The following is a 24,649-nucleotide window of genomic DNA, read 5'->3' on the forward strand; positions in this document are numbered from 1 at the left end:
TGTGACAGATCAGTGGGGAGGGGGGACACCCCCCCCACCCCCCCCCCCCCTCACCTCGGGCTCTCCTCTCAGCGCTCCCCCTCCTGCAATCATTAGTGGTGGCGGCGCCAGACTCAATACATACCTCCATCGCGCAGAGTGTTCCGATCAGTAAGTGCTTCATGTTACTTCCTGTGTAAACAGGAAGTAGCATGAAGCTCTTAAAGATCGGAGACCTCCTGCGCGTTGGAGGTATGTATGTATTCAGCCTGCCGCTGCCACTAATGATGCAGGGGGGCCCGGGAATTTTTAGTTACGCCCCTGTGTATACCTATCTTAAATCTGTATATGCACTTTCAAAGATTTGATTGTTATTCATGTTGAGACCATCGCATAATTCAACTCCATTTTGACCTACCCCCCCCCCCCCCCCTCCAATCTGTAAAGAACTTGCTTGGGCAATATTTTCTTGCTATGAAACTAAATAACATGCTGGAGGTGGAGGAGGAGCTTAATTTGTCAAGTTAGAGGTTGATTCTCATTGGTCGAATGGGGAACAACTACGAGAGCATCATATGCTTTTGCTTGGGCTTCAGTGAAGACCCTGGAGAGGACGACCGTGTCTGCAATCGGAGCAGGTCCCACAGGTGGTGCAGAGTGATGGGAGGCGACATTGCCAGCAGAGCACGCCATGATACATGGACATTGTGTGTGGCATTGCTGGAAGTGTTGTTCTTTTAGCAGTGAACGTTAAGTGACAGCGATGGGTGAACATGCATCACCCAGGGGAGGGAGACAGCAGTATCGTGGTGCTGAAGAACAGCTCCATGGCACAAATACCTTGCTCCTGATAGCTCAGCATTGTTTGGGATACAGGAGCATCGCTCAGACGAATAGCTAATATTCAAGTTATGTTTTACACTTTTAGACATCGCTCAGGTGAAGCTGACAATTGAATTTGCTTGTAAATCCCAATTTCTATGTTGATTGAAAGAGCACAAGACATTTCGGGGCCAGATCCAATTCACTTGTTCTACTAAGTTTTCACCTGTGTGATATTTTCACATCTAATCAATAAAATGCCTTTTAAGCCACCAGCAAGCAAGAAAACTGAATAATTTTGGCAGTTAGGGACACACCAAATAGCTACTGGCAAGGAAGCTGACACTAAATTTTTGGCTATCTAAGCCTTTCACTGCCCACATGAAAGAGGATGTTAAAACTTTGATTCTAAAATCTGTAGCTAAGCCTATGTCATTAAGAAGTCAAAAAGTGAAAACAATAAGTGGTGCCCAACCTTTTTTTGCCCGAGGGCCACACTTCATATTAAGATAAATCTTGTGTGCCGGAACAGATGCATACAAAATTTAAATACGATACCTGGGTGTATTTGCAGAGGCAGCATACTGGGTGTATGTGCAGAGGCAGATTAATGCAGCGATGGCAACAGAGTCCAGCAGCAGTACCTTCCTAATTTCAGTATTCCAAATGTATCACCAGCAAGTAATCCTGGGCTGTAAAGGCTGAAGGCAGGCTTGATCCTTTCGATAAGGGGTTAGTGCTGTGATCAGCAGCTTTCTGGATGATCCCCTGCCCAGCACAAGTGCTATGTGAACTGCGGCCTAGTATTCAGCCAGGGTCTCAATTAGTTGCCGTGGCCGAGGTGCAGGTGAAGGTTGGCGCGGAGCACAGTTTCTGGGGCCTAAAAACGTTGTTCACAGGTTGGCCGGGCAGAAAGTACGGGGGGTGAGGGCTGGGATCCGAGACAGTGAGGCCTGAGTGGCAAAGAGACAGTGAGGCAAGCACGGCAAAGCGTCTGGGACAGGAGAGCCCAACGGGAGATTGTAATTTGGTACCGTCCTAGCCTCTCACCCATTGGTTGCTGGGGGAAAGTTCTCCAATAGGGATAAGGCTGATTCCTATTGGAGGGAGGTTCCTGCAGCAACCAATGAGCGAGGGTCTCTATCACAGCGTGAGCGCAAGAGTGCTTGTTTACCCTCCTATGGTTGCATGCGCACTCGCGAGAAAGCTTGTTTACCCGTCCTATGACGCAATCCTCTGATCCTTCGCGGGCCACAAAAGCTGGGCCATAGGTTGGGCATGGCTGCAATAAGGTAATATTTGTTGCTTTTTGTCATAAGGCTATAAAGTATAAAGCAATAGCATAAACAGATTAAAACCTTCACTAGCATTAAAGTGCACCTCCAGACTAAAAATCTACTCAGCAGCAGTGAAAAGGCTTGGTGTTTCCTTAACAATTTCACAGCATCAGAACTTTGTTTTTCTTACTCAAGCCTCATTTTTAGCTGCACAGAAGAAAACTGCTCTGGCATTTTTCCCCTGATGCTGTGCAAAGCATGATGGGATTTCTGAAGTTGTTGTTCTTCTGCTGTTTTGGTGCAAATTTGTTCTAAATTTTGAATTTGAGATTTGAAGCCTTGCACACGCAGCTGGGAGGGGTGATCAGGACACAGGACAGTTGGAACTGTGTCTCATGCTCCCTGTCACCTCCTTTCATCTCCAAAAAGATGGCTGCCCCCCTGAAAAAGATGGCTGCCCCCATGAAATCACAAACATTTGCCTGTTCTTTTAAAACAGGGTGGGTAAGAGATTATACTACCTATCTATTTTAATTAACATAACTAATGTAACTTAATGACCGTATATTTGTTTAGGCTGAAGTTCCCCTTTAAGGTACCCCAGTCAGTACAGAGGAGATGGAGGGCAGTTCAGTTCAGCTCCAGTGACCTTCTAATCTAACCGCATAGTACATAGTTAATGTGCAAAAAGCTATGCTACAGTACATCTCTGGGTAGGAGTGTATGTGCAGAATGCAGACAGGACCCTTGCACGCCTATTAGGTTGAGGTCGGTAGTGTTTGTGTTTGAATTTGTTACCATGAGGCTGGATTCAAACTGTATATTGGAGTGTGCAGTGCGGCGGCCACACCGCCAAAAACAAGCCTACTATGCGTTATTACCCGTCTGGCATCTGGCCAAACAGAAAGTGACACTTGCTTGATGTCAATTCCTGTTTTGAAAATACGGAAGTGCATGGAAGCGCATTGTAAAAATACACTTCTGTGCATGCGCATCGCAAAATCGCTGCACTGCTGCCCCCAACAGTTTTACAATCTCGGTATCACCATAGACTAACATGACTTCCGGTCTGCTGCATGTCGATGCAGATACGTGCGCTAATGTAGAATTGGAAGTGCATCAGATTGAGCACTTCTGGCGCACCGTAGGTAATATGAAAGCACCCATAGACTTTCATTGGCCTGCGGTAGCAGTGCGGTAAATTGCCACAAGGCACTGCACAAGTATGAAAGAACCCTTAAAGAGACTCTGAAGCGAATAAAATTTGCCATTTTTACCTTGTTATTCGCTTCAGTAGTCTCATCAGAAGTAAACCGCCGCATCCCTACCGCAAAATGAGGGGTTTAGACCCCCCAAATCCCCGGGCAAAGATCCACGACCAACTTGGTTGTGGTTTTTGCTGCGCTGAGGCAGGTCAATCGCCGCACGAATCTCCGCCTCTACCCGCCCCTCTCTATGAAGGAAGACTGAGAGGGGCGGGGAGAGGCGGTGATCCGCCGCAATTGACAGCAGTAGAGGCAGAGCTGAAGCTGAAAGCTCTGCCTCTTTCAGGAAGCGCCGGCCGGTTTGCCCCCCCCCCCCCCCCCCCGGGGATTTGGGGGTCTAAAGCGCTCGTTATGCGGCGGTTTACTTCTGATTAAACCACTTTTTTTTTATTGTACTGTGAACCATATTCAATTTTTGTATAAATGTCTGGTTGCCTAATGGCTTAATTGATTTTAACACTAGGAGGAAAACCATTTGGCATCGGTTTAGGAAAGGATTCTTTACAGTAACAATGATCAAAATGTGGAGTGTATTACCACTAGGGATGCAAATATTTCAGCTTTTATGCAAATATATGCAGCTTGAAAATGGAACAATCACGTCCCACCAGGTTTAAATTGATTGGTCCAATTTCAAGCTGCATATATTTGCATAAAAATGTACATATATTTGCATAAACACATAAGATTTTTGTATCTCATTGATCATCCCTATTACCACAGGAAGTAGTTCTGGCAAATTTTATACCTGCATTTAACCAATTGAGGACCGCAGTGTTAAACCCCCCTAAAGACCAGGCCATTTTTCTGTAAATTGGTCACTGCAGCTTGAAGACCTCGTTGCAGGGCCACACAACTCGGTACACGAGTGATTTCATCCCCCCCCCTCTTTTCTCCCCACCAACAGAGCTTTCTGTTGGTGGGGTCTGATCTCTTATTCAGTGTTTATTTTTATTTTTTTGTATAAATATTTGTTGTTTATTTTTAAATAAATTCTGCTATTTTTTTTTCTGAAATCCCTCCCTCCCCCCAGCCAGCCAATCATGGCGATCGGCTGTCATGGGCTTCTGCCTATGAGAGCCAATCGCTCGCTTGTGTCCCATTGGGACAGCCTTGTCACACGGCTGTGCCCAGTACAGTGCTGCTGTAGATTGCAGCGCTGTACAAGGTTTATAGACGTCGGTTTCGCCATCTAACAGTCTCCGACCAGCGATCGCAGTTGGGAGACTGAAGGCGGAGCGCCACCTTTCAAGCGTGCATCCACGCACGCGATCTCCTGCAAAAACCAGCCCCAGGACTTGACGCCAATTGGCGTCAGGCGGTCCTGGGGCTGCTGCCGTGATCACGCCCATTAGTGCGACTCGGTCTTTAGGTAATTAAAGGGGGCTTTTCTTGCATTGAAGGACATCCATGGCTATAATTTAATTACAAAGTAATTCCAGACTGTGTCGGTCCAAGAAATGTGTCCGCTTTTTTTCTCCCTCCCCCTGCCCCCCGGCTATATTTTTTGCAATAAACTTGATAGACGTATGTCTTTTTTTTCAACTCTACTAGCTATGTAACTGCACTGGGCTTTATTCTTACAGCAGAGAAGTACTTTATTTACGTTAATCCCTCTGCGCTCACTGCGAAAAACAGCTTTACTGCAATATAGTGCATCTGACCCTCTATCATTTTCCATGGATTACCAGTAATTGAAATACTTAAGGTATTTGTTATTAAAAGTGGTAAAAAACGCAAATTAAATTTTTTGTTCTTAAATGTTAAACCTAGCAAAAATAAATATAAAACCTAAAAAGACTAGTCTAATGTCATTTGAAGGCATACAGTGGCTTGCAAAAGTATTCGGCCCCCTTCAAGTTTTCAACATTTTGTCATATTACTGCCACAAACATGAATCAATTTTATTGGAATTCCACGTGAAAGACCAATACAAAGTGGTGTACACGTGAGAAGTGGAACGAAAATCATACATGATTCCAAACATTTTTTTATAAATCAATAACTGAAAAGTGGAGTGTGCGTAATTATTCAGCCCCCTTTGGTCTGAGTGCAGTCAGTTGCCCATAGACATTGCCTAATGAGTGGTAATGAGTAAACAGAGTGCACCTGTGTGTAATCTAATGTCAGTACAAATACAGCTGCTCTGTGACGGCCTCAGAGGTTGTCTAAGAGAATATTGGGAGCAACAACCCCATGAAGTCCAAAGAACACCCCAGACAGGTCAGGGATAAAGTTATTGAGAAATTTAAAGCAGGCTTAGGCTACAAAAAGATTTCCAAAGCCTTGAACATCCCACGGAGCACTGTTCAAGCGATCATTCAGAAATGGAAGGAGTATGGCACAACTGTAAATCTACCAAGATAAGGCCGTCCACCTAAACTCACAGGCCAAACAGGGAGAGCGCTGATCAGAAATGCAGTCAAGAGGCCCATGGTGACTCTGGACGAGCTGCAGAGATCTACAGCTCAGGTGGGGGAATCTGTCCATAGGACAACTTTTAATCGTGCACTGCACAAAGTTGGCCTTTATGGAATAGTGGCAAGAAGATAGCCATTGTTAACAGAAAAGCATAAGAACTCCCATTTGCAGTTTGCCACCAGCCATGTGGGGGACACAGTAAACATATGGAAGAAGGTGCTCTGGTCAGATGAGACCAAAATTCAACTTTTTGGCCAAAATGCACAACGCTTTGTGTGGCGGAAAACTAACACTGCACATCACTCTGAACACACCATCCCCACTGTCAAATATGGTGGTGGCAGCATCATGCTCTGGGGGTGCTTCTGTTCAGCAAGGACTGGGAAGCTGGTCAGAGTTGATGGGAAGATGGATGGAGCCAAATACAGGGCAATCTTGGAAGAAAACCTCTTGGAGTGTACAAAAGACTTGAGACTGGGGCGGAGGTTCACCTTCCAGCAGGACAACGACCCTAAGCATAAAGCCAGGGCAACAATAGAATGGTTTAAAACAAAACCTATTCATGTGTTAGAATGGCCCAGTCAAAGTCCAGATCTAAATCCAATCAAGAATGTGTGGCAAGATCTGAAAACTGCTGTTCACAAACGCTGTCCATCTAATCTGGCTGAGCTGGAGCTGTTTTGCAAAGAAGAATGGTCAAGGATTTCAGTCTCTAGATGTGCAAAGCTGGTAGAGACATACCCTAAAAGACTGGCAGCTGTAATTGCAGCAAAAGGTGGTTCTACAAAGTATTGGCTCAGGGGGCTGAATAATTACGCACACCCCACCTTGCAGTTATTGATTTGTAAAAAATGTTTGGAATCATGTATGATTTTCGTTCCACTTCTCTCGAGTACACCACTTTGTATTGGTCTTTCACGTGGAATTCCAATAAAATTGATTGTTTGTGGCAGTAATGTGACAAACTTCAAGGGAGCCGAATACTTTTGCAAGCCACTGTATTTACACTTCACCGAAGCTAACTAATAACATTGCCAGTTGCAGGACAAATTATCAGATTATCTTGTAATTAAGTAATTGCTGTGAATACAAAGTATAGAAAGCTCTGTGCTACCTCCCTGGACACAGCAGAACATTTTCTGCATTGCACAAACAGGATTAAAAGGCGCCCAGAAAATTATAAAGTGAATTAAAAACAATAAAATAAATTGTTTGAGGTGGCTTACCTCAATGAAGACAAATTCATACAAAAATGAACTTTAATAGCACTAGCAACACTTTTCGTGGGTCCCTGCCCACTTCCTCAGGCCAAATCAAGAGCCTAAAATCATTAACGCAAATCGCTAAACTCTGAACACTGATAATGGTTACAATTGGAACAATTCAAGCATACACTCTGGGTGTGTGCTATCTATACCATATATGCAGGAGAAACCTCCACCTATATAACACTACTTAAAATAATAAAATAAAAAGACATACGCATATAATGCATACAGGTCCATCAAATATGCCCATGTATAGAAAGAGCATTGCATGCAAAAAACTTATAAATCCATAACTAGGCATACTATAGATATACAGTTGCAGGGAACTGGACAAATTTAACAGTAACCTTTATTAAAACTATGTCGCTAACAATTAAATAAAACATACTGTTACATAGTTATTTGGGTTGAGAAAAGACATACGTCCATCGAGTTCAACCACGAACAAAGTATAACTCCAGCCTGCTCCCTCACATATCCCTGTTGATCCAGAGAAAGGCGAAAATCCCTTACAAGGCATGGTCCAATTAGCCCCAAAAGGGAAAAAAATTCCTTCCTGACTCCAGATGGCAATCAGATAAAATCCCTGGATCATTAGGCATTGCCTAGTTATTGTAGCCATGGATGTCTTTCAACGCAAGGAAAACATCTAAGCCCCCTTTAAATGCAGGTATAGAATTGCACATCTTAATCACTCTTAGGCCTAGTGCACACCAGAGCGTTTCCGCTGCGGTTTGCGATCCTCCTGCGGGTGCGGATCCGCTAGGGTAATGTATTTCAATGGGCTGGTGCACACCAGAGCGGGAGGCGTTTTGCAGAAACGCATACTCCCGGGCTGCAGCAGATTTTGGATTGCGGATGCGTTTCTGCCTCAATGTTAAGTATAGGAAAAACGCAAACCGCTCTGAAAAACGGCACTTCAGAGCGGTTTGCCAGGCGTTTTTTGTTACAGTAGCTGTTCAGTAACAGCTTTACTGTAACAATACAGGAAATCTACTACACCAAAACCGCTACACAAAACCGCAAAACGCTAGCTGAAACGCTACAGAAAAAGAAGAAAAAGCGTTTCAAAATCTGCTAGCATTTTGCGGATCTGCTAGCGGTTTTTGGTGTGCACCAGGCCTACCTGTAAAGAACCCTTTCCTAAATAAATGGCTAAAACGTTTTTCCTCCATGCACAGATCATGTCCTCTAGTCCTTTGAGGAGGCCTAGGGACAAAAAGCTCAACCGCCAAGCTTTTCTATTGCCCTCTGATGTATTTATACATGTTAATTAGATCCCCTCTAAGGCGTCTTTTCTCTAGACTAAATAAACCCAGTTTATCTAACCTTTCTTGGTAAGTGAGACCTTTCATCCCACTTATCAATTTTGTTGCTAGTCTCTGCACCTGTAACGTGGTGCCCAGAACTGAATTCCATATTCCAGATGTGGGCTTACTAGAGAGTTAAAGTGAACCTCCAGACTAAAAATTGACTCAGCAGCACTGAAAAGGCTTGGTGTTTCTTTAACAGTTTCACAGCATCAGAACTTTGTTTCTCTTATACAAGCCTTATTTTTAGCTGCACAGAAGAAAACTGCCCTGGCTTTTTCCCCCTGATGCTGTGCAAAGCATGATGGGATTTCTGATGTTGTTGTTCTCGTTCTGCTGTTTTGGTGCAATTTTTTTTTTTCATTTTGAATTTGACATTTGAAACCTAGCGCATGAAGCTGGGGGTTATCAGGACACAGGACAGTTGGAACTGTGTCTTATGCTCCCTGTCACCTCCTTTGAACCAAAAAGATGGCTGCCCCCATGACAAAGATGGCAGCCCCCATGAATCACAAACATTTGCCTGTTCTTTTAATACAGGGTGGGTAAGAGATTATATTACCTATCTATTCTAATTAACATAACTAATGTAACTTAATGACAGTATGTTTGTTTAGGCTGAAGTTCCCCTTTAAACAGGGGCAATATTATGCTAGCATCTCGAGTATTTATTTCCCTTATAATGCATCCCAAAATGTTGTTAGCTTTAGCTGCAGCGGCTTGGCATTGAGTACGATTATTTAACTTGTTGTCGATGAGTACTCCCAAGTCCTTCTCCAAGTTTGATGTCCCCAACTGTATCCCATTTATTTTGTATGGTGCTAGACCATTTGTACGACCAAAATGCATAACTTTACATTTTTCAACATTTAATTTCATCTACCATTTATGTGCCCATATAGCCATCCTATCCAGATCCTGTTGCAATATGTCCCTATCTTCCTGAGAGTTGATGATTCTGCACAATTTTGTATCATCTGCAAAAATAGCAACATTGCTTACTACTGCATCTACTAGGTCATTAATAAATACATTGAAGAGCACTGGACCCAGTACAGACCCCTGTGGGATCCCACTGCTAACAGTCACCCATTTTGAGTATGAGCCATTGACCACAACTCTTTGTTTTCGGTCCATTAGCCACTAGCCAGTTCCCTATCCATGCACACAGACTCTTCCCCAGTCCTTGCATCCTCAACTTTTGCACCAGACTTTTGTGTGGACCAGTGTCGAAGGCCTTTGCAAAGTCCAAGTATATCACATCTACAGCATTCCCAATATCCACATTTGCGTTCACTACCTCATAAAAGCTGTGCATGTTAGTCAAACAGGACCTGTCTTTAGTAAACCCATGTTGATGCTGAGAAATAAAATTATTTCCTACTATAAAGTCATGTATAGTATCTTAGTAAACCCTCAAATAGTTTGCATACAACTGATGTTAAGCTTACAGGTCTATAATTTCCTGGATTTTATTTTTTGCCCTTCTTAAATAATGGGAAAACGTGGGCTGTACGCCAATCCACGGGGACTCTGCCAGTTGAAAGAGAGTCACAAAAGATAAGATAAAGGGGTTTATCTATAACTGAACTTAATTCCCTTAGGACCCGAGGATGCAGGCCGTCTGGGCCAGGTGCCTTGTCTATTTTTAATTTATATAGCCTTGACTTCACGTCTTCCTGCGTTAAGTATTTAATATTACAGTTGGGAGATTGAGACTCTTCTACATCTGTAATTTGCAACAGTGATGTTTCCCTTGTGAAGACAGAAGCAAAGAAAGCATTTATTAACTCTGCCTTACCTTGGTCATCCACCAATGAGTTCCCACCCTCATCCCTTAGGAGTCCAATACAGTCAATTTTTCTTATTTAGAGTTGATGTACTTGTAAAACTTCTTTGGGTTAGATTTGATATCCCTAGTGATTTGATTTTCAGCTTCAATCTTTGCCAGCCTAATTTCTTTTTTACAACTTTTATTGCACTCCTTATAATTGCTTAATGCATCCTCGGTCCCCTCCTGTTTTAGGACCTTATAGGCATTCTTTTTCCCCTTCATTTTATCTCTAGCCTTTCTATTTATCCATAGAGGCCTTTTTTTTTATTCCTAGACATTTTGTTTCCATATGGGATATACATACTACAATATTGATTGAGAATAAGTTTAAAAGCTTGCCATCTCCCTTCAGTGTCCTCCCCTTCTAGTACATTATCCCAGTTCACCAAACTTAGTGCCTGCCTGAGTTGAATGAACTTTGCTTTTAGGTAAAATTCATAGTTTTAGTGGTCCCGCTGCCCCGCAGCCTATCAGTCACCAGATCAAACGTTATCGTGTTGTGATCACCCATTTCCCAAATGTTCTTGAACCTGTTGTGCTAAATCATTATGCTAGAATAGAACAAATATATAAACTAAATACCTTATATATTCTTGTATAAGCCTATTTTTTTAGCACAAAAAAATGCTGAAAAGTTACCCCCTCGTCTTATATGCAAGTCTGTGGAGCAGAACGGATGCCAGATTTTTTTTTACTGGCAGAGAAGCATAAAGATCTTGCACTAATGATCCTGCTCTTGCCAGCTGACTCCCTGCTGTGTCCATGCCCTGCATCCCCTGCAACATGGTGTGCAGAGGGCGCTGCTCAAGACTGCCTGTGTCCCCTGACCTGGGAGTATGCAAGGAACGTGACAGCGGTGCAATGATCGGGTCTTCTTCCTCTGTGCCAATCTCTGTGTCTCATATCTATTATGTCATCCAGTGGCATCTTGGAAACCGCTTTATCATCCTTGGGGCCCATCTGGCTATGGGGAGGTGGGCTGACTTGTACTGGGGCACATCTGGCTAATGTGGAGGGGTCTATACTGGGGAGGGGGTTTATACTCAAGTCAATCACTTTTCCTGGTTACTGAGGGAAAAGTGGGTTCCTCGGCTTATACGGGGATCGACTTATATGCGGGTGTACACGGTATGTCAGATAAGGGAAGTTCACTAGGCAGCCTAGCTCCACAAGAATGGAGGATCGATGAGGACTGGCCCAGGACAGGATGGCTGCAGGGGGCTTGTAGAAGCCCCAGGTAAGTGAAACGCTTTTTCTTTGTGACAGTTTAGGTTCACTTTAAAGTTATTGTTGATACTTTCAAGAACTGCTAATTGCCATAAAATGAAAAGCACATGAAGTAATGGGAAGCCGGTGGTTTGTTTAACGGCTCCAAAACATTTTAGTATACGTTGCTATATCCATGTGCAAAACTCTGCTTCCAAACATCAATCAAAATGTGCTGCCCCATGATATACTAACCTGGGGCTTCCTCCAGCCCCTTGCAGCCGACATGTCCCACGCAGCATCTCCGCTCGCAGCTGCCAGCCCAGGGTCCCTGCCGGTGCAGAGACTAACCTCCTTTACAGCGTAAGCACTGCTGTCAATCAAATCCACGTAGTCCGCAGTGTACAGAGCTGGCGGCTGCAAGCGGAGATGCTGTGAGGGACACGTAGGCTGCAAGGGGCTGGAGGAAGCCCTGAGTAAGTATATCATAGGGCAGCACATTTTGATTGAGGTTTCCTTTAAGTGCATGAGTATGAACACCACCCCCATAGTGCTATACTTAATTGATCAGTGCATCTTTTTTCTGTGATTATAGATTGCCTTAGATGAGCACTACAGAGGAGAGAGTACCATGATTTGCAATATCATTTGCACAGGAGAGAGTGATTGCAGTAATACTTTGGAAGATGAAAATGACCCAGAAATACATGGACAAGCTGTTATATTTAAAGCTGCCCGTCAGCATATTTATGCAGTTCTTCTTGGCACTGGAAATGGTAAGTGAACCAGCTGATTATGTAAAACTGAAAATTTGGCTTGTTGGTATTACATTTACACACAAAGTTGAGATAAGTGTGGTCAACAATAACGTCTCAGGGATCTGTGGTAAGCACAGAACAAGAAAACAAGTGATTTGAAAATGCAGTATGCTTTATGCAGTCATATAGTAATTGCTGTGGTGGAGCTTTAGACTAGGATTTTTAGGGAAACCATTTCATTCAGGTGGTATAAGATGATACAGACACCATATTTTTTGGACTATAAGACGCACTTTTTCTCCTCCAAAAGTGGGGGTGAAAAGTCAGTGCGTCTTATAGTCTGAATACTACATATTTGGACCTGCTCCTCAGCCCGTGTCCACCATAGATACTGTACATACAGCCCCACATCTCAATCCCTGTGTTCCCGTGTCCTGTATTTCCCCTAGCTCACCTCTCCCTTCTCTTCCCGATGTCCTCGTCCTCCGTCCGTGTCCGCCAGTGTGTTTGAGTACATACATGTAGCCTGAGCTTTGTTGCTGTGTCCTCCACATCCTCCATCACTTATTTCCTGATCACGATGTCCTCCTCCTCCATCGCCATGTTTACTAGCATTTTAGACACCAACTAGCAGCCGCACAGTTCCCCACATTAACGCGCACAGCTTTGCCGAACTATGAGCCAATCAGGCGGGGGTGCTGCTCCAGACTGCCAATCACGCTGCTTAATGTTTCCTGCTCTAATCAAAACAGCACCTGATAGTCCATAGGGCGGGAGCACAGCCCATAATTGGGGCCAATCACTGCACTCCCTCAGTAGCAGGGAGTGCACTGATTGGTCCCACCAATGGAGCTGTTGTCCCGCCCATAGATCAGCAAAACTGTGCTGTGACTTTTAAATGGAGGGAGTTGCGCGGCTGCCAGTTTGAATCTCAAACGCTGGCTGACACGTGGGGACGGCGGAGGAGGACATCGTTCATGTGTGCTGACGTGCCGGCGATCGAAGAGAAATAAGAGATGGAGGACACAAAGGACTCTGGAACAGCTACTGGTATGTATTAAATGCGCTGGCTGACACAGGGACAGAGGAAGAGGACATCAGCAATAGAACAGAAAAAAAAAAGATGGGGGACACGGAACAGAGGGATTAAGATGCCCAGCAGATAAGTGACAGGGGACATGGAGGACACAGGGAATACAGGGATTGAGATGTACAGCAGATGAGTGACAGGGGACCTGGAGGACACGGGAATACAGAGATTGAGATGCCCAGCAGATTAGTGACATGGAGGACATGGGAATACATGGATTGAGATGCCCACCTACAAGTACCGTATGTATCTAACTCACTGTTGAACACAAGGATGGAGGAAGGGTACATGGGGATAAAATGGAGATGAGGGATAGAGGACACAGGGATAGAGATGCCAGACTGCAAGTATTTAAATAACACACTAGAGGACATGATGAAGATATAAGGGACATGACTGATAGAGGACGCAGGGGAACACAGGGGTAGAAGACACAGAGGAAACAGGACATGGGGATGGAGAAAGGGAACAGAGGGACAGAGAACATGGGACAGAGGGAGGGGGAAAGAGGACACAGAGACACCAGGGGACCTAGGAGACGCTTTTGACTCCATAGCTCCCTTAAAAATTAAACGTTCCGCACCATTACATCACGCTCGCTGGTTTGACAACTCTGTAACGGAACTAAAGAAACAGGGACGCAGACTGGAACGACAGTGGCACAAACATCAGTCCCCTGAACACAAACTTTCCCTAATTGCTCACCTGGAAAAATATCAATCGCTGATCAACCAAAAGAAGTCCAACTTTTCCTCATGGGTGACAATCTCTGCAATCCATCTTGCCGGAAATCCAGCGTCAGACCGTCATAGGACCTGTGCAAGAAATTTGCCCACTTCTTTTGAGACAAAGTCTCCTTCATACGATCTGCCATACAATTCACAGCTCCGGAAAGCTATATAATGGATGCAAAAATAGCCTACCATCATGGGCTTCAAGGTTATCACTGAAAAAGACATCTTGGATATCCTCTCAAACCTTTGCCAGACTACCTATGATCTGGACCCTGGCCCTACGAAGTTCATGTTGAAATGCCCTTAGCTATTTACATTGGCATACCACAAAATAGTCAACGGCTTCTTACAAGAAGGGTGGTTTCCCTCTTGTCTGAAAGAAGCAATTGTCAGGCCACTACTCAAAAAAACATCCTTAGACCCAGACGCTCTAAATAGCTACAGACCTGTCTCAAACCTCCCATTTCTGGGGAAAATTATTGAAAAGGCTGTCTACCCCCAACTTAAAGCCAGGCTCTCCAGAAACCGCATCCTTGACCCTCTTCAATCTAGCTTCAGAAAATATCACAGCTGTGAAACAGCCCTCACCCAGATTAGCAATGATCTGCTCATAGCAAGAGACAAAGGCCAATGTTCCATCCTGATTTTGCTCGACCTCTCAGCGGCTTTTGACATAGTTGATCATGAAATCTTGCTGAACAGGCTCCAAGAGTACTGTGGCATAAATGGCATTGTTCGTCGGTGATTCATCTCCTTCCTGGCTGGCAGAACACAAAGGGTAGCCTTAGGGCCCTTCCTCTCAAACCCTGTACCACTAAAATATGGTGTACCCCAGGGCGCGATATTATCACCTTTACTTTTCAACATATACATGCTGCCACTTGGAGAAATCATACAAAAACATGGCCTGACAGATCATTGCTACGCTCATGACACCCAGCTATATTTGTCATTCAAACCTGGCGTTGCAAACCCTATTCCACAGATAAACACATGTTTAGCTGAGCTTCAGGAGTGGATGAATAATAACTGGCTAAAACTTAATGTTGACAAAACTGAGGTCAGGGCTCGACAGCAAAGCAGCCCCAGTCTCAACCAACACCACTAAGGATAGGGAGCTCAGACCTTAACAACTCATACTGCTTGCGCAGCCTGGGAGTACTGATTGATGGGAAGTTAAGCTTCAGGAATCAAATCTCAGCTGTTGTGAAACATTCCTTCTTTCACCTAAGGAATATTGCAAGGATTAAACACCTAATTCAATCAGAGGATCTTCCAACCCTAGTTCGTGCCTTCATCACATCAAGGTTGGACTCCTGCAATGTTCTCTACACAGGCCTTCATAAGAAAGACCTACGCCGCCTGCAATTAGTACAGAATGCCGCCGCAAGGCTGCTAACGAGCCAACCCCGCCATTGCCACATAACACCAACCATGTGTTCACTCCACTGGCTACCGATAAAATGGAGAATTTTATTTAAGATTGGCTTACGGACATTCGAATCCTTGCACAATCTGGGCCCTGGATACCTGAAGGACTTGCTGCAACTGCATCATACCCCCCACAATCTTAGATCAAAAGGATGTAACACCTTGGTCACCCCCAGAGTTCACCTCAAAACCTTTGGAGAACGAGCCTTCTATCATGCTGCCCCTAGACTTTGGAACTCCCTGCCACGCAATCAGGATAGCACCATCTCTGGAAGCATTTAAGTCTAAACTGAAAACCCACCTCTTCAGTCTGGCATTTATGAACACCTAACTATCTCCTCTGTAACACAGTCCATCCTGCCACCCTGTATTGATCTGAGACACAACTATGTCCTTTAAGTCCTATGGGAGAAAAGCGCTTTATAAATGTTATTGTATTGTATATTGTATAGGAGGACAGAGGACACAGGAGGTTCAAGGAAGGTACAAGGGGAACATAATAATTGGGGAAAAAAGTCCATAAGACGCCCCTGCACCATAGACGCACCAGGTTTAGTTAATTATTTTTTCCCTTGATTTTTGTCCTCTAAACCTACCGTATATACTCGCATATAAGCCGACCCCCCAACTCTTACCTGAAAAACCAGGGAAAAATGATTGACCCCCATATAAGGGGTAGGAAATGCTGGCCGCCTTATTCCCCTAGTGTGTCCCAGTATAGCTAGTAAAGTGCCCAGTATGGGTAGGTAGTGCCCCAGTATAGCTAGTATAGTGCCCAGTATAGCTAGTATAGTGCTCAGTATAGCTAGTAAAGTGCCCCAGTTTAGCTAGTATAGTGCTCAGTATAGCTAGTATAGTGCTCAGTATAACTAGTAAAGTGCCCCAGTTTAGCTAGTATAGTGCTCAGTATAGCTAGTATAGTGCTCAGTATAGCTAGTATAGTGCTCAGTATAACTAGTAAAGTGCCCCAGTTTAGCTAGTATAGTGCTCAGTATAGCTAGTATAGTGCTCAGTATAGCTAGTAAAGTGCCCCAGTTTAGCTAGTATAGTGCTCAGTATAGCTAGTAAAGTGCCCCAGTATAGCTAGTAAAGTGCCCCAGTATAGCTAGTAAAGTGCCCCAGTTTAGCTAGTATAGTGCTCAGTATAGCTAGTATAGTGCTCAGTATAGCTAGTAAAGTGCCCCAGTTTAGCTGCTACTGCTACTGTGACGAGCGGCGAGCCAGGAAAGAGCGGTTCCCATAGTAACAGGAAGCCACGCTCTTTCCTGCCTCATAACAGTAGCAGCGCCGGGCGCGCTGCTGTGGATGTTTACAAGTACGGAGAGGGGAATAGAAGATGCGGGCAGGTAATAGCAGCGGCGGCGGCCGTGGGGGGAGCGGGGAACCCGCGGACTAGCGGAGGGGGGGCCCGCGGACCAACATGACTCTCATACAAGCCGACCCCCCAACTTTTGGCCCCCTTTTTGGGGGTCAAAAATTCAGCTTGTATGCGAGTATATACGGTAAGTGCGTCTTATAGTCTGGAGCGTCTTATAGTCCGAAAAATACAGTACCACAGTCTCAAACCAGATCAGGCCACCAGAATGTTCACTGTAGTAAAATAAAGAGTCTTGGAACCCCTGAAGTGCGCAGTTAGTAGGTCATTATGACAAGATTTAAGTATAAAGGCCCAGAAGTTTTCTGAAACGGAGATCTTGTCCTTGAGAGGCAATAGATTTTCAGACCATTGAAGACTTAGCCTGCAGTCAGAGTTTTACCTTTTAAAGAGACTCAGAAGTGAAAAAAAACTTACAGTGATGTGAAAAACTAGTTGCCCCCTTCCTGATTTCTTATTCTTTTGCATGTTTGTGTAATGATCCGCTCAGCTGGCTGCACAGGCAGACAGCTGTTTGACCATTCCTTATGTCTGAGAGATGCAGGTCTCTGGAAAAGAGACCTGGCTTCATCTTGCAACTTTCAGAGTTGCTTTGCTGAGGGATTTGCATACATGCAAATTGCCCAACTGTCTCCTTTTGAGGGCTGGCAGTATAAAAGCCTTCTGCTGACCAGAAGGCTTTGCTGGTCATAACGGTTTGTTAAATCACTCCTGGAGTGTCAACCTTTCCTGTTGGATTGTTATAGTTAGTTAGAGTAATTCTGGGGACTGCACTAGGCAGCTTCTCTAGTGCAGTTTGCCTGCTTATCTGTTTTGTCTGTATTGTCTCTCTGTTGCGATTGTCCTGTCGCCAACGGTGGTCGTCAGGAAATCGTTCTGTCTGTCTGCGGGTGCTAACCAGAGCAGCGGTTGCTACTGGTAGCCCCTTCTGTTTTATCTGTCTTACTTGGATTGCACTAGCCTCTAGCGGTAGCGGCTGTGGATCCTTCTGATCGCTTTCTTGGAGTATACCTGGAGCAGCGGTTGCTACCGGCTATCTCATCTGTCTGTATTGCTTGGATCGCACTAGCCCCTAGCGGTAGTGGCTGTGGATCTTTCTGATCTATGATCCTGTCCCTGAACTTGGATCGCACTCGCTCTGGCGGAAAGAGCAGTGGATCCTGCTAGCTCTGTTACTTTACCTGGATCGCACTCGCTCTGGCGGAAAGAGCAGTGGATCTTTCCTATCCTGCTTCCCGTCCGTTCGTCTTGTCGGATACGAACGCTTGCTGTAGGCTCAGTGAGGTAACCGTTAAGCAAGCGCTCGCGTTCTCTGTTTTGTGTTTGTGTGGCGGGGGTTAGTTAGGCGTGCTTGTCTCTGTTGTGCTTAACGTGCGGAGATCGCGCAGTAAATGCGTTCGCTGTTGCGAATGAGTGCAGTGTTCGCGTTTAGTTAGCGTTTGTTATTTTCTTTATCTTCTCATTGTATGATTTGCTGTGCCTTTGCTACTCTCGTGCTCTGCCTTGCTGTAGCCTTGTGTCACCTCTGGCAATCGCCTCTCTCGCGATTGCGTTCCTACTCTGTTTCTGCTGTTGTGTGTGCACCGTAGCGGGTTGCCGACTAGATTGGTGCACATACATACATTCTGTACCTGTGCTCATTCTCATTCGCAATCGCTTCTCTTGCGATTGCGTTCTCACTTGGTTTCATCTGTTGTGTGTCCACCGTCACAGGTTGGCGGCTAGATTGGTGGACATACATTCATTCCTCATCTGTGCTTATTCGGTCTTGTCGCTGTTAGCAATCGCCATCTCTTGCGATTGCCTTCTCACCTGATCTTCATGGTTGTGTGTTCATCGTCGCAGGGTGGCGACTAGATTGGTGGACACACATACACTCTGTCGCTTTGCTCTCTCTCTTTAAGGGCTATCTTGCCCTGCGTTTCTTCCCTTCGTACAATTCCTGTCTGGCGTCTGTGGCAGGGCAGAGGATCTGTTCCTCTGCACTCCACAGCTCCATCTGCCGACAGGAATTTCCCTTTACAGGTGCATTGCAACTTTTGCTGGGTTCTCTCAAATTATGCGCTTGTGGAGGATTTCCACAGTGCCAGCACACGTCCTGTGCGCTGACTACAGAGAGAATTCCACAATCGTTACAGTTTGTCACACTTAAATGTTTCTACTCATCAAAAACCATTAACTATTAGTGAAAGATAACATAATTGAACACAAAATGCAGTTTTAAATAATGGTTTTTATTATTTAGTGAGGAAAAAAACTCAAAACCTACATGGCCCTGTGTGAAAAAGAAATTGCCCCCTGAACCTTATAACTGGTTGGGCCACCCTTAGCAGCAATAACTGCAATCAAGCGTTTGCGATAACTTGCAACAAGTCTTTTACAGCGCTCTGGGGGAATTTTGGCCCACTCATCTTTGCAGAATTGTTGTAATTCAGCTTTATTTGAGGGTTTTCTAGCATGAACCGCCTTTTTAAGGTCATGCCACAACATCTCAATAGGACTCAGGTCAGGACTTTGACTAGGCCACTCCAAAGTCTTCATTTTGTTTTTCTTCAGCCATTCAGAGATGGATTTGCTGGTGTGTTTTGGGTCATTGTCCTGCTGCAGCATCCAAGATCGCTTCAGCTTGAGTTGACGAACAGATGGCCGGACATTCTCCTTCAGGATTTTTTAGTAAACAGTAGAATTCATGGTTCCATCTATCACAGCAAGCCTTCCAGGTCCTGAAGCAGCAAAACAACCCCAGACCATCACACTACCACCACCATATTTTACTGTTGGTATGATGTTCTTTTGCTGAAATGCTGTGTTACTTCTACGCCAGATGTAACGGATGCACCTTCCAAAAAGTTCAACTTTGGTCTCGTCGGTCCACAAGGTATTTTCCTAAAAGTCTTGCCAATCATTGAGATGTTTTTTAGCAAAATTGAGACGAGCCTTAATCTTCCAGTCGTAAGGAGGATTTCTCAGACCCTGCTGTGCCGATTTGCATAATTTCTTTTTTGCAACACGCAGCTAGCACTTTGCTAGCTGCGTGTGCACTCCGATCGCCGCCGCTTTGCGCCGATTAGCCGCCGCTCGCCGCGCCGTACCGACGGGGGAAGCCCTCCAGGAAATCACGTTCTTTGAACGCGATTTCCTGATTGGAGATCGCCGGAGGCGATCAAAGAGGGTGGCGGGATGCCGCTGCACAGCGGCTATAATGGGCTCGCTACATGATTTAACCACTTGAGGACCGTGGGCTTTACCCCCCTTAAGGACCGGCCACTTTTTTTCCATTCAGACCACTGCAGCTTTCACGGTTTATTGCTCGCTCATACAACCTACCACCTAAATGAATTTTGGCTCCTTTTCTTGTCACTAATAAAGCTTTCTTTTGGTGCTATTTGATTGCTCCTTTTGATTTTTACTTTTTATTATATTCATCAAAAAAGACATGAATTTTGGCAAAAAAATGATTTTTTAACTTTCTGTGCTGACATTTTTCAAATAAAGTAAAATTTCTGTATACATGCAGCGCGAAAAATGTGGAGAAACATGTTTTTGATTAAAAAAACCCATTCAGTGTATATTTATTGGTTTGGGTAAAAGTTATAGCGTTTACAAACTATGGTGCAAAAAGTGAATTTTCCCATTTTCAAGCATCTATGACTTTTCTGACAAAAAATAAAATCTTCTATGAACTTACCGTACTACTAACAGAATACCTTGGGGTGTCTTCTTTCTAAAATGGAGTCATTTGTGGGGTTCCTATACTGTCCTGGCATTTTAGGGGCCCTAAACCGTGAGGAGTAGTCTTGAAACAAAATTTCTCAAAATGACCTGTGAAATCCTAAAGGTACTCATTGGACTTTGGGCCCCTTAGCGCAGTTAGGGTGCAAAAAAGTGCCACACATGTGGTATCGCCGTACTCGGGAGAAGTAGTACAATGTGTTTTGGGGTGTATTTTTACACATACCCATGCTGGGTGGGAGAAATAACTCTGTAAATGGAAAATTGTGTGTAAAAAAATCAAAAGATTGTCATTTACAGAGGTATTTCTCCCACTCAGCATGGGTATGTGTAAAAATACACCCCAAAACACATTATACTACTTCTCCCGAGTACGGCGATACCACATGATTGGCACTTTTTTGCAGCCTAACTGCGCTAAGGGGCCCAAAGTCCAATGAGTACCTTTAGGATTTCACAGGTCATTTTTGTTTCAAGACTACTCCTCACGGTTTAGGGCCCCTAAAATGCCAGGGCAGTATAGGAACCCCACTAATGACCCCATTTTAGAAAGAAGACACCCCAAGGTATTCTGTTAGTAGTACGGTAAGTTCATAGAAGTTTTTATTTTTTTGTCACAAGTTTGTGAAAAAAAACAATTAAAATCAATTTCCGCTAAGTGTCATTTTCCGCTAACTTGTGACAAAAAATAAAATCTTCTATGAACTCACCATACTCCTAACGGAATATGTTTGGGTGTCTTCTTTCTAGAATGGGGTCATTTGTGGGGTTCCTATACTGCCCTGGCATTTTAAGGGCCCTAAACCGTGAGGCGTAGTCTTGAAACCAAATGTCGCAAAATGACCTGTGAAATCCTAAAGGTACTCATTGGACTTTGGGCCCCTTAGCGTACTTGGGGTGTAAAAAAGTGCCACATATGTGGTACCGCCGTACTCAGGAGAAGTAGTATAATGTGTTTTGGGGTGTATTTTTACACATACCCATGCTGGGTGGGAGAAATATCTCTGTAAATGACAATTGTTTGATTTTGTTTACACACAATTGTCCATTTACAGAGAGATTTCTCCCACCCAGCATGGGTATGTGTAAAAATACACCCCAAAACACATTATACTACTTCTCCTGAGTACGGCGATACCACGTGTGACATTTTTTTGCAGCCTAGGTGCGCTAAGGGGCCCAATGTCGTAATCACAGGTCATTTTGCGACATTTGTTTTCTAGACTACTCCTCATGGTTTAGGGCCCCTAAAATGCCAGGGCAGTATAGGAACCCCACAAGTGACCCCGTTTTAGAAAGAAGACACCCCAAGGTATTCCGTTAGGTGTATGGCGAGTTCATAGAATTTATTTTTTGTCACAAGTTAGTGAAAAATGACACTTTGTGAAAAAAAAACAAAAATCTATTTCCGCTAACTTTTGACAAAAAATAAAATCTTCTATGAACTCGTCATACACCTAACAGAATACATTGGGGTGTCTTTTTTCTAAAATGGGGTCAGTTTGTAGGGTTCCTATACTGCCCTGGCATTTTACGGGCCCAAAACCGTGAGTAGCCTGGAATCCAAATGTCTCAAAATGACTGTTCAGGGGTATAAGCATCTGAAAATTTTGATGACAGGTGGTCTATGAGGGGGCAAATTTTGTGGAACCGGTCATAAGCAGGGTGGCCTTTTAGATGACAGGTTGTATTGGGCCTGATCTGATAGATAGGAGTGCTAGGGGGTGACAGGAGGTGATTGATGGGTGTCTCAAGTTGTGATTAGAGGGGGGAATAGATGCAAGCAATGCACTGGCGAGGTGATCAGGGCTGGGGTCTGAGGGCGTTCTGAGGGTATGGGCGGGTGATTGAGTGCCCTAGGGGCAGATAGGGGTCTAATCTGATGGGTAGCAGTGACAGGGGGTGATTGATGGGTAATTAGTGGGTGTTTGGAGGAGAGAACAGATGTAAACACTGCACTTGGGAGGTGATCTGATGTCGGATCTGCAGGCGATCTATTGGTGTGGGTGGGTGATCAGATTGCCCGCAAGGGGCAGGTTAGGGGCTGATTGATGGGTGGCAGTGACAGGGGGTGATTGATGGGTGGCAGTGACAGGGGGTGATTGATGGGTGGCAGTGACAGGGGGTGATTGATGGGTGATCAGTGGGTTATTACAGGGAAGGACAGATGTAAATAATGCCCTGGCGAATTGATAAGGGGGGGTCTGAGGGCAATCTGAGCGTGTAGGCGGGTGATTGGGTGCCCGCAAGGGGCAGATTAGGGTCTGATCTGATGGGTAACAGTGACAGGTGGTGATAGTGGGTGATTGATGGGTAATTAGTGGGTGTTTAGAGGAGACAATAGATGTAAACACTGCTGCGCTTGGGTGGTGATCTGATGTCGGATCTGCGGGCGATCTATTGGTGTGGGTGGGTGATCAGATTGCCCGCAAGGGGCAGCTTAGGGGCTGATTGATGGGTGACAGTGACAGGGAGGGATTGATGGGTGGCAGTGACAGGGGGTGATTGATGGGAGATTGACAGGTGATCAGTGGGTTATTACAGGGAAGGACAGATGTAAATAATGCCCTGGCGAATTGATAAGGGGGGGGGGGGGGTCTGAGGGCAATCTGAGCGTGTAGGCGGGTGATTGGGTACCCGCAAGGGGCAGATTAGGGTCTGATCTGATGGGTAACAGTGACAGATGGTGATAGGGGGTGATTGATGGGTGATTGATCGGTAATTAGTGGGTGTTTAGAGGAGAGAATAGATGTAAACACTGCGCTTGGGTGGTGATCTGATGTCGGATCTGCGGGCGATCTTTTGGTGTGGGTGGGTGATCAGATTGCCCGCAAGGGGCAGGTTAGGGGCTGATTGATGGGTGGCAGTGACAGGGGGTGATTGATGGGTGATTGACAGGTGATTGACAGGTGATCAGGGGGGATAGATGCATGCAGTACACAGGGGGGGGATCTGGGGGGGGGGGGGGGTCTGGGGAGAATCTGAGGGGTGGGGGGGTGATCAGGAGGGGGCAGGGGGGGGGGTAAAAAAAAATAGCGTTGACAGATAGTGACAGGGAGTGATTGATGGGTGATTAGGGGGGTGATTGGGTGCAAACAGGGGTCTGGGGGGTGGGCAGGGGGGGGGGTCTGAGGGGTGCTGTGGGCGATCTGGGGCAGGGGGGGAGAAATCAGTGTGCTTGGGTGCGACATAGGGTGGCTGCAGCCTGCCCTGGTGGTCCCTCGGACATTGGGACCACCAGGGCAGGAGGCAGCCTGTATAATACACTTTGTAAACATTACAAAGTGTATTATACACTTTGTATGCGGTGATCGTCGGGTTCACATCCCGCCGGCGCTTCCATATGGCCGGCGGGATGTTGCGGCGGGTGAGCGAAGACAGGCGCCGGCGGAGGATCGCGTCACGGATGACGCGATCGCTCCGCCCATGCCCCTACAAGGACCGCCGCCATTTGTCAATACGGCGGTCCTTGCGGGGTCCACTTCCCGGCCGCCAATTGTCAATACGGCGGTCGGGAAGTGGTTAAAATTTTTTTTAAAAAGTGCTGCGTTGCCCCCTGGCGGTCTATTAAAAGTCGCCAGGGGGCAGCGCAGAAGTTTTTAATTTTTTTTTTTTAACTTATTATCTCAAATGTCTGTCACTGTATTTTGTTTTTTTCTGCAGAAGAAAGTTCAAAAGTTCACTAGCTTGCTCTGTGAAATCATTTAGAATGCTGAGTTTAATGTGTAAAATGCAAATATTAGAAAATGATCCAAGTTTATAAAAAAAACGATATAACTGAAAATATTTTCTTTGCTACTAATGTTCTAGTAATTATCCATACTACACAACCAATATATTATATATATAATTTTGTTTTCACTTCAGTGTCACTTTAATAGACTGCTTCATTCACAGTATCACACAAAAGTCAGCACACTTTTTGTATACCTCCCAACTTTTTGAGATAAGAAAAAGGGACACTTAACCCCCCTGGCGGTATTCACGAGCAGAGCTCGGGCTGACTGACACATGTCAGGAGCAGTAAGCCCGAGCTCTGCTCGTTTGGGCAAAAGCAGTGCCTGCAGCTAATTCCTGGGTCCCGCGCGTGATCAGCGCTTGTCAGCTTCTTCCCCCCTGGCCGCCGGAGTCCCCATTACCTTCTGAT

The 24,649-nt window shown here is 45.1% G+C and overlaps 1 protein-coding gene across 11 annotated transcripts in view; it reads left to right on the forward strand.

Annotated features, from left to right (window-relative positions):
• Nucleotides 1–24,649, forward strand: part of FAM120B (family with sequence similarity 120 member B) — a 748,069-nt gene that overhangs the window by 174,647 nt on the left and 548,773 nt on the right. For all 11 annotated transcript variants that reach the window (XR_011019402.1, XM_068231927.1, XM_068231926.1 and 8 more), the window contains one exon: nt 11,978–12,158. Coding sequence is in view for 10 of the 11 variants with exons in the window: in XM_068231927.1 (XP_068088028.1) it covers nt 11,978–12,158 (181 nt within the window). In the remaining variant the exon portion in view is untranslated. The remainder of the gene's footprint in view (nt 1–11,977; nt 12,159–24,649) is intronic.

The sequence above is a fragment of the Hyperolius riggenbachi genome, chromosome 4 (assembly GCF_040937935.1).
Source record: "Hyperolius riggenbachi isolate aHypRig1 chromosome 4, aHypRig1.pri, whole genome shotgun sequence".
Taxonomy (NCBI): Eukaryota; Metazoa; Chordata; class Amphibia; order Anura; family Hyperoliidae; genus Hyperolius; species Hyperolius riggenbachi.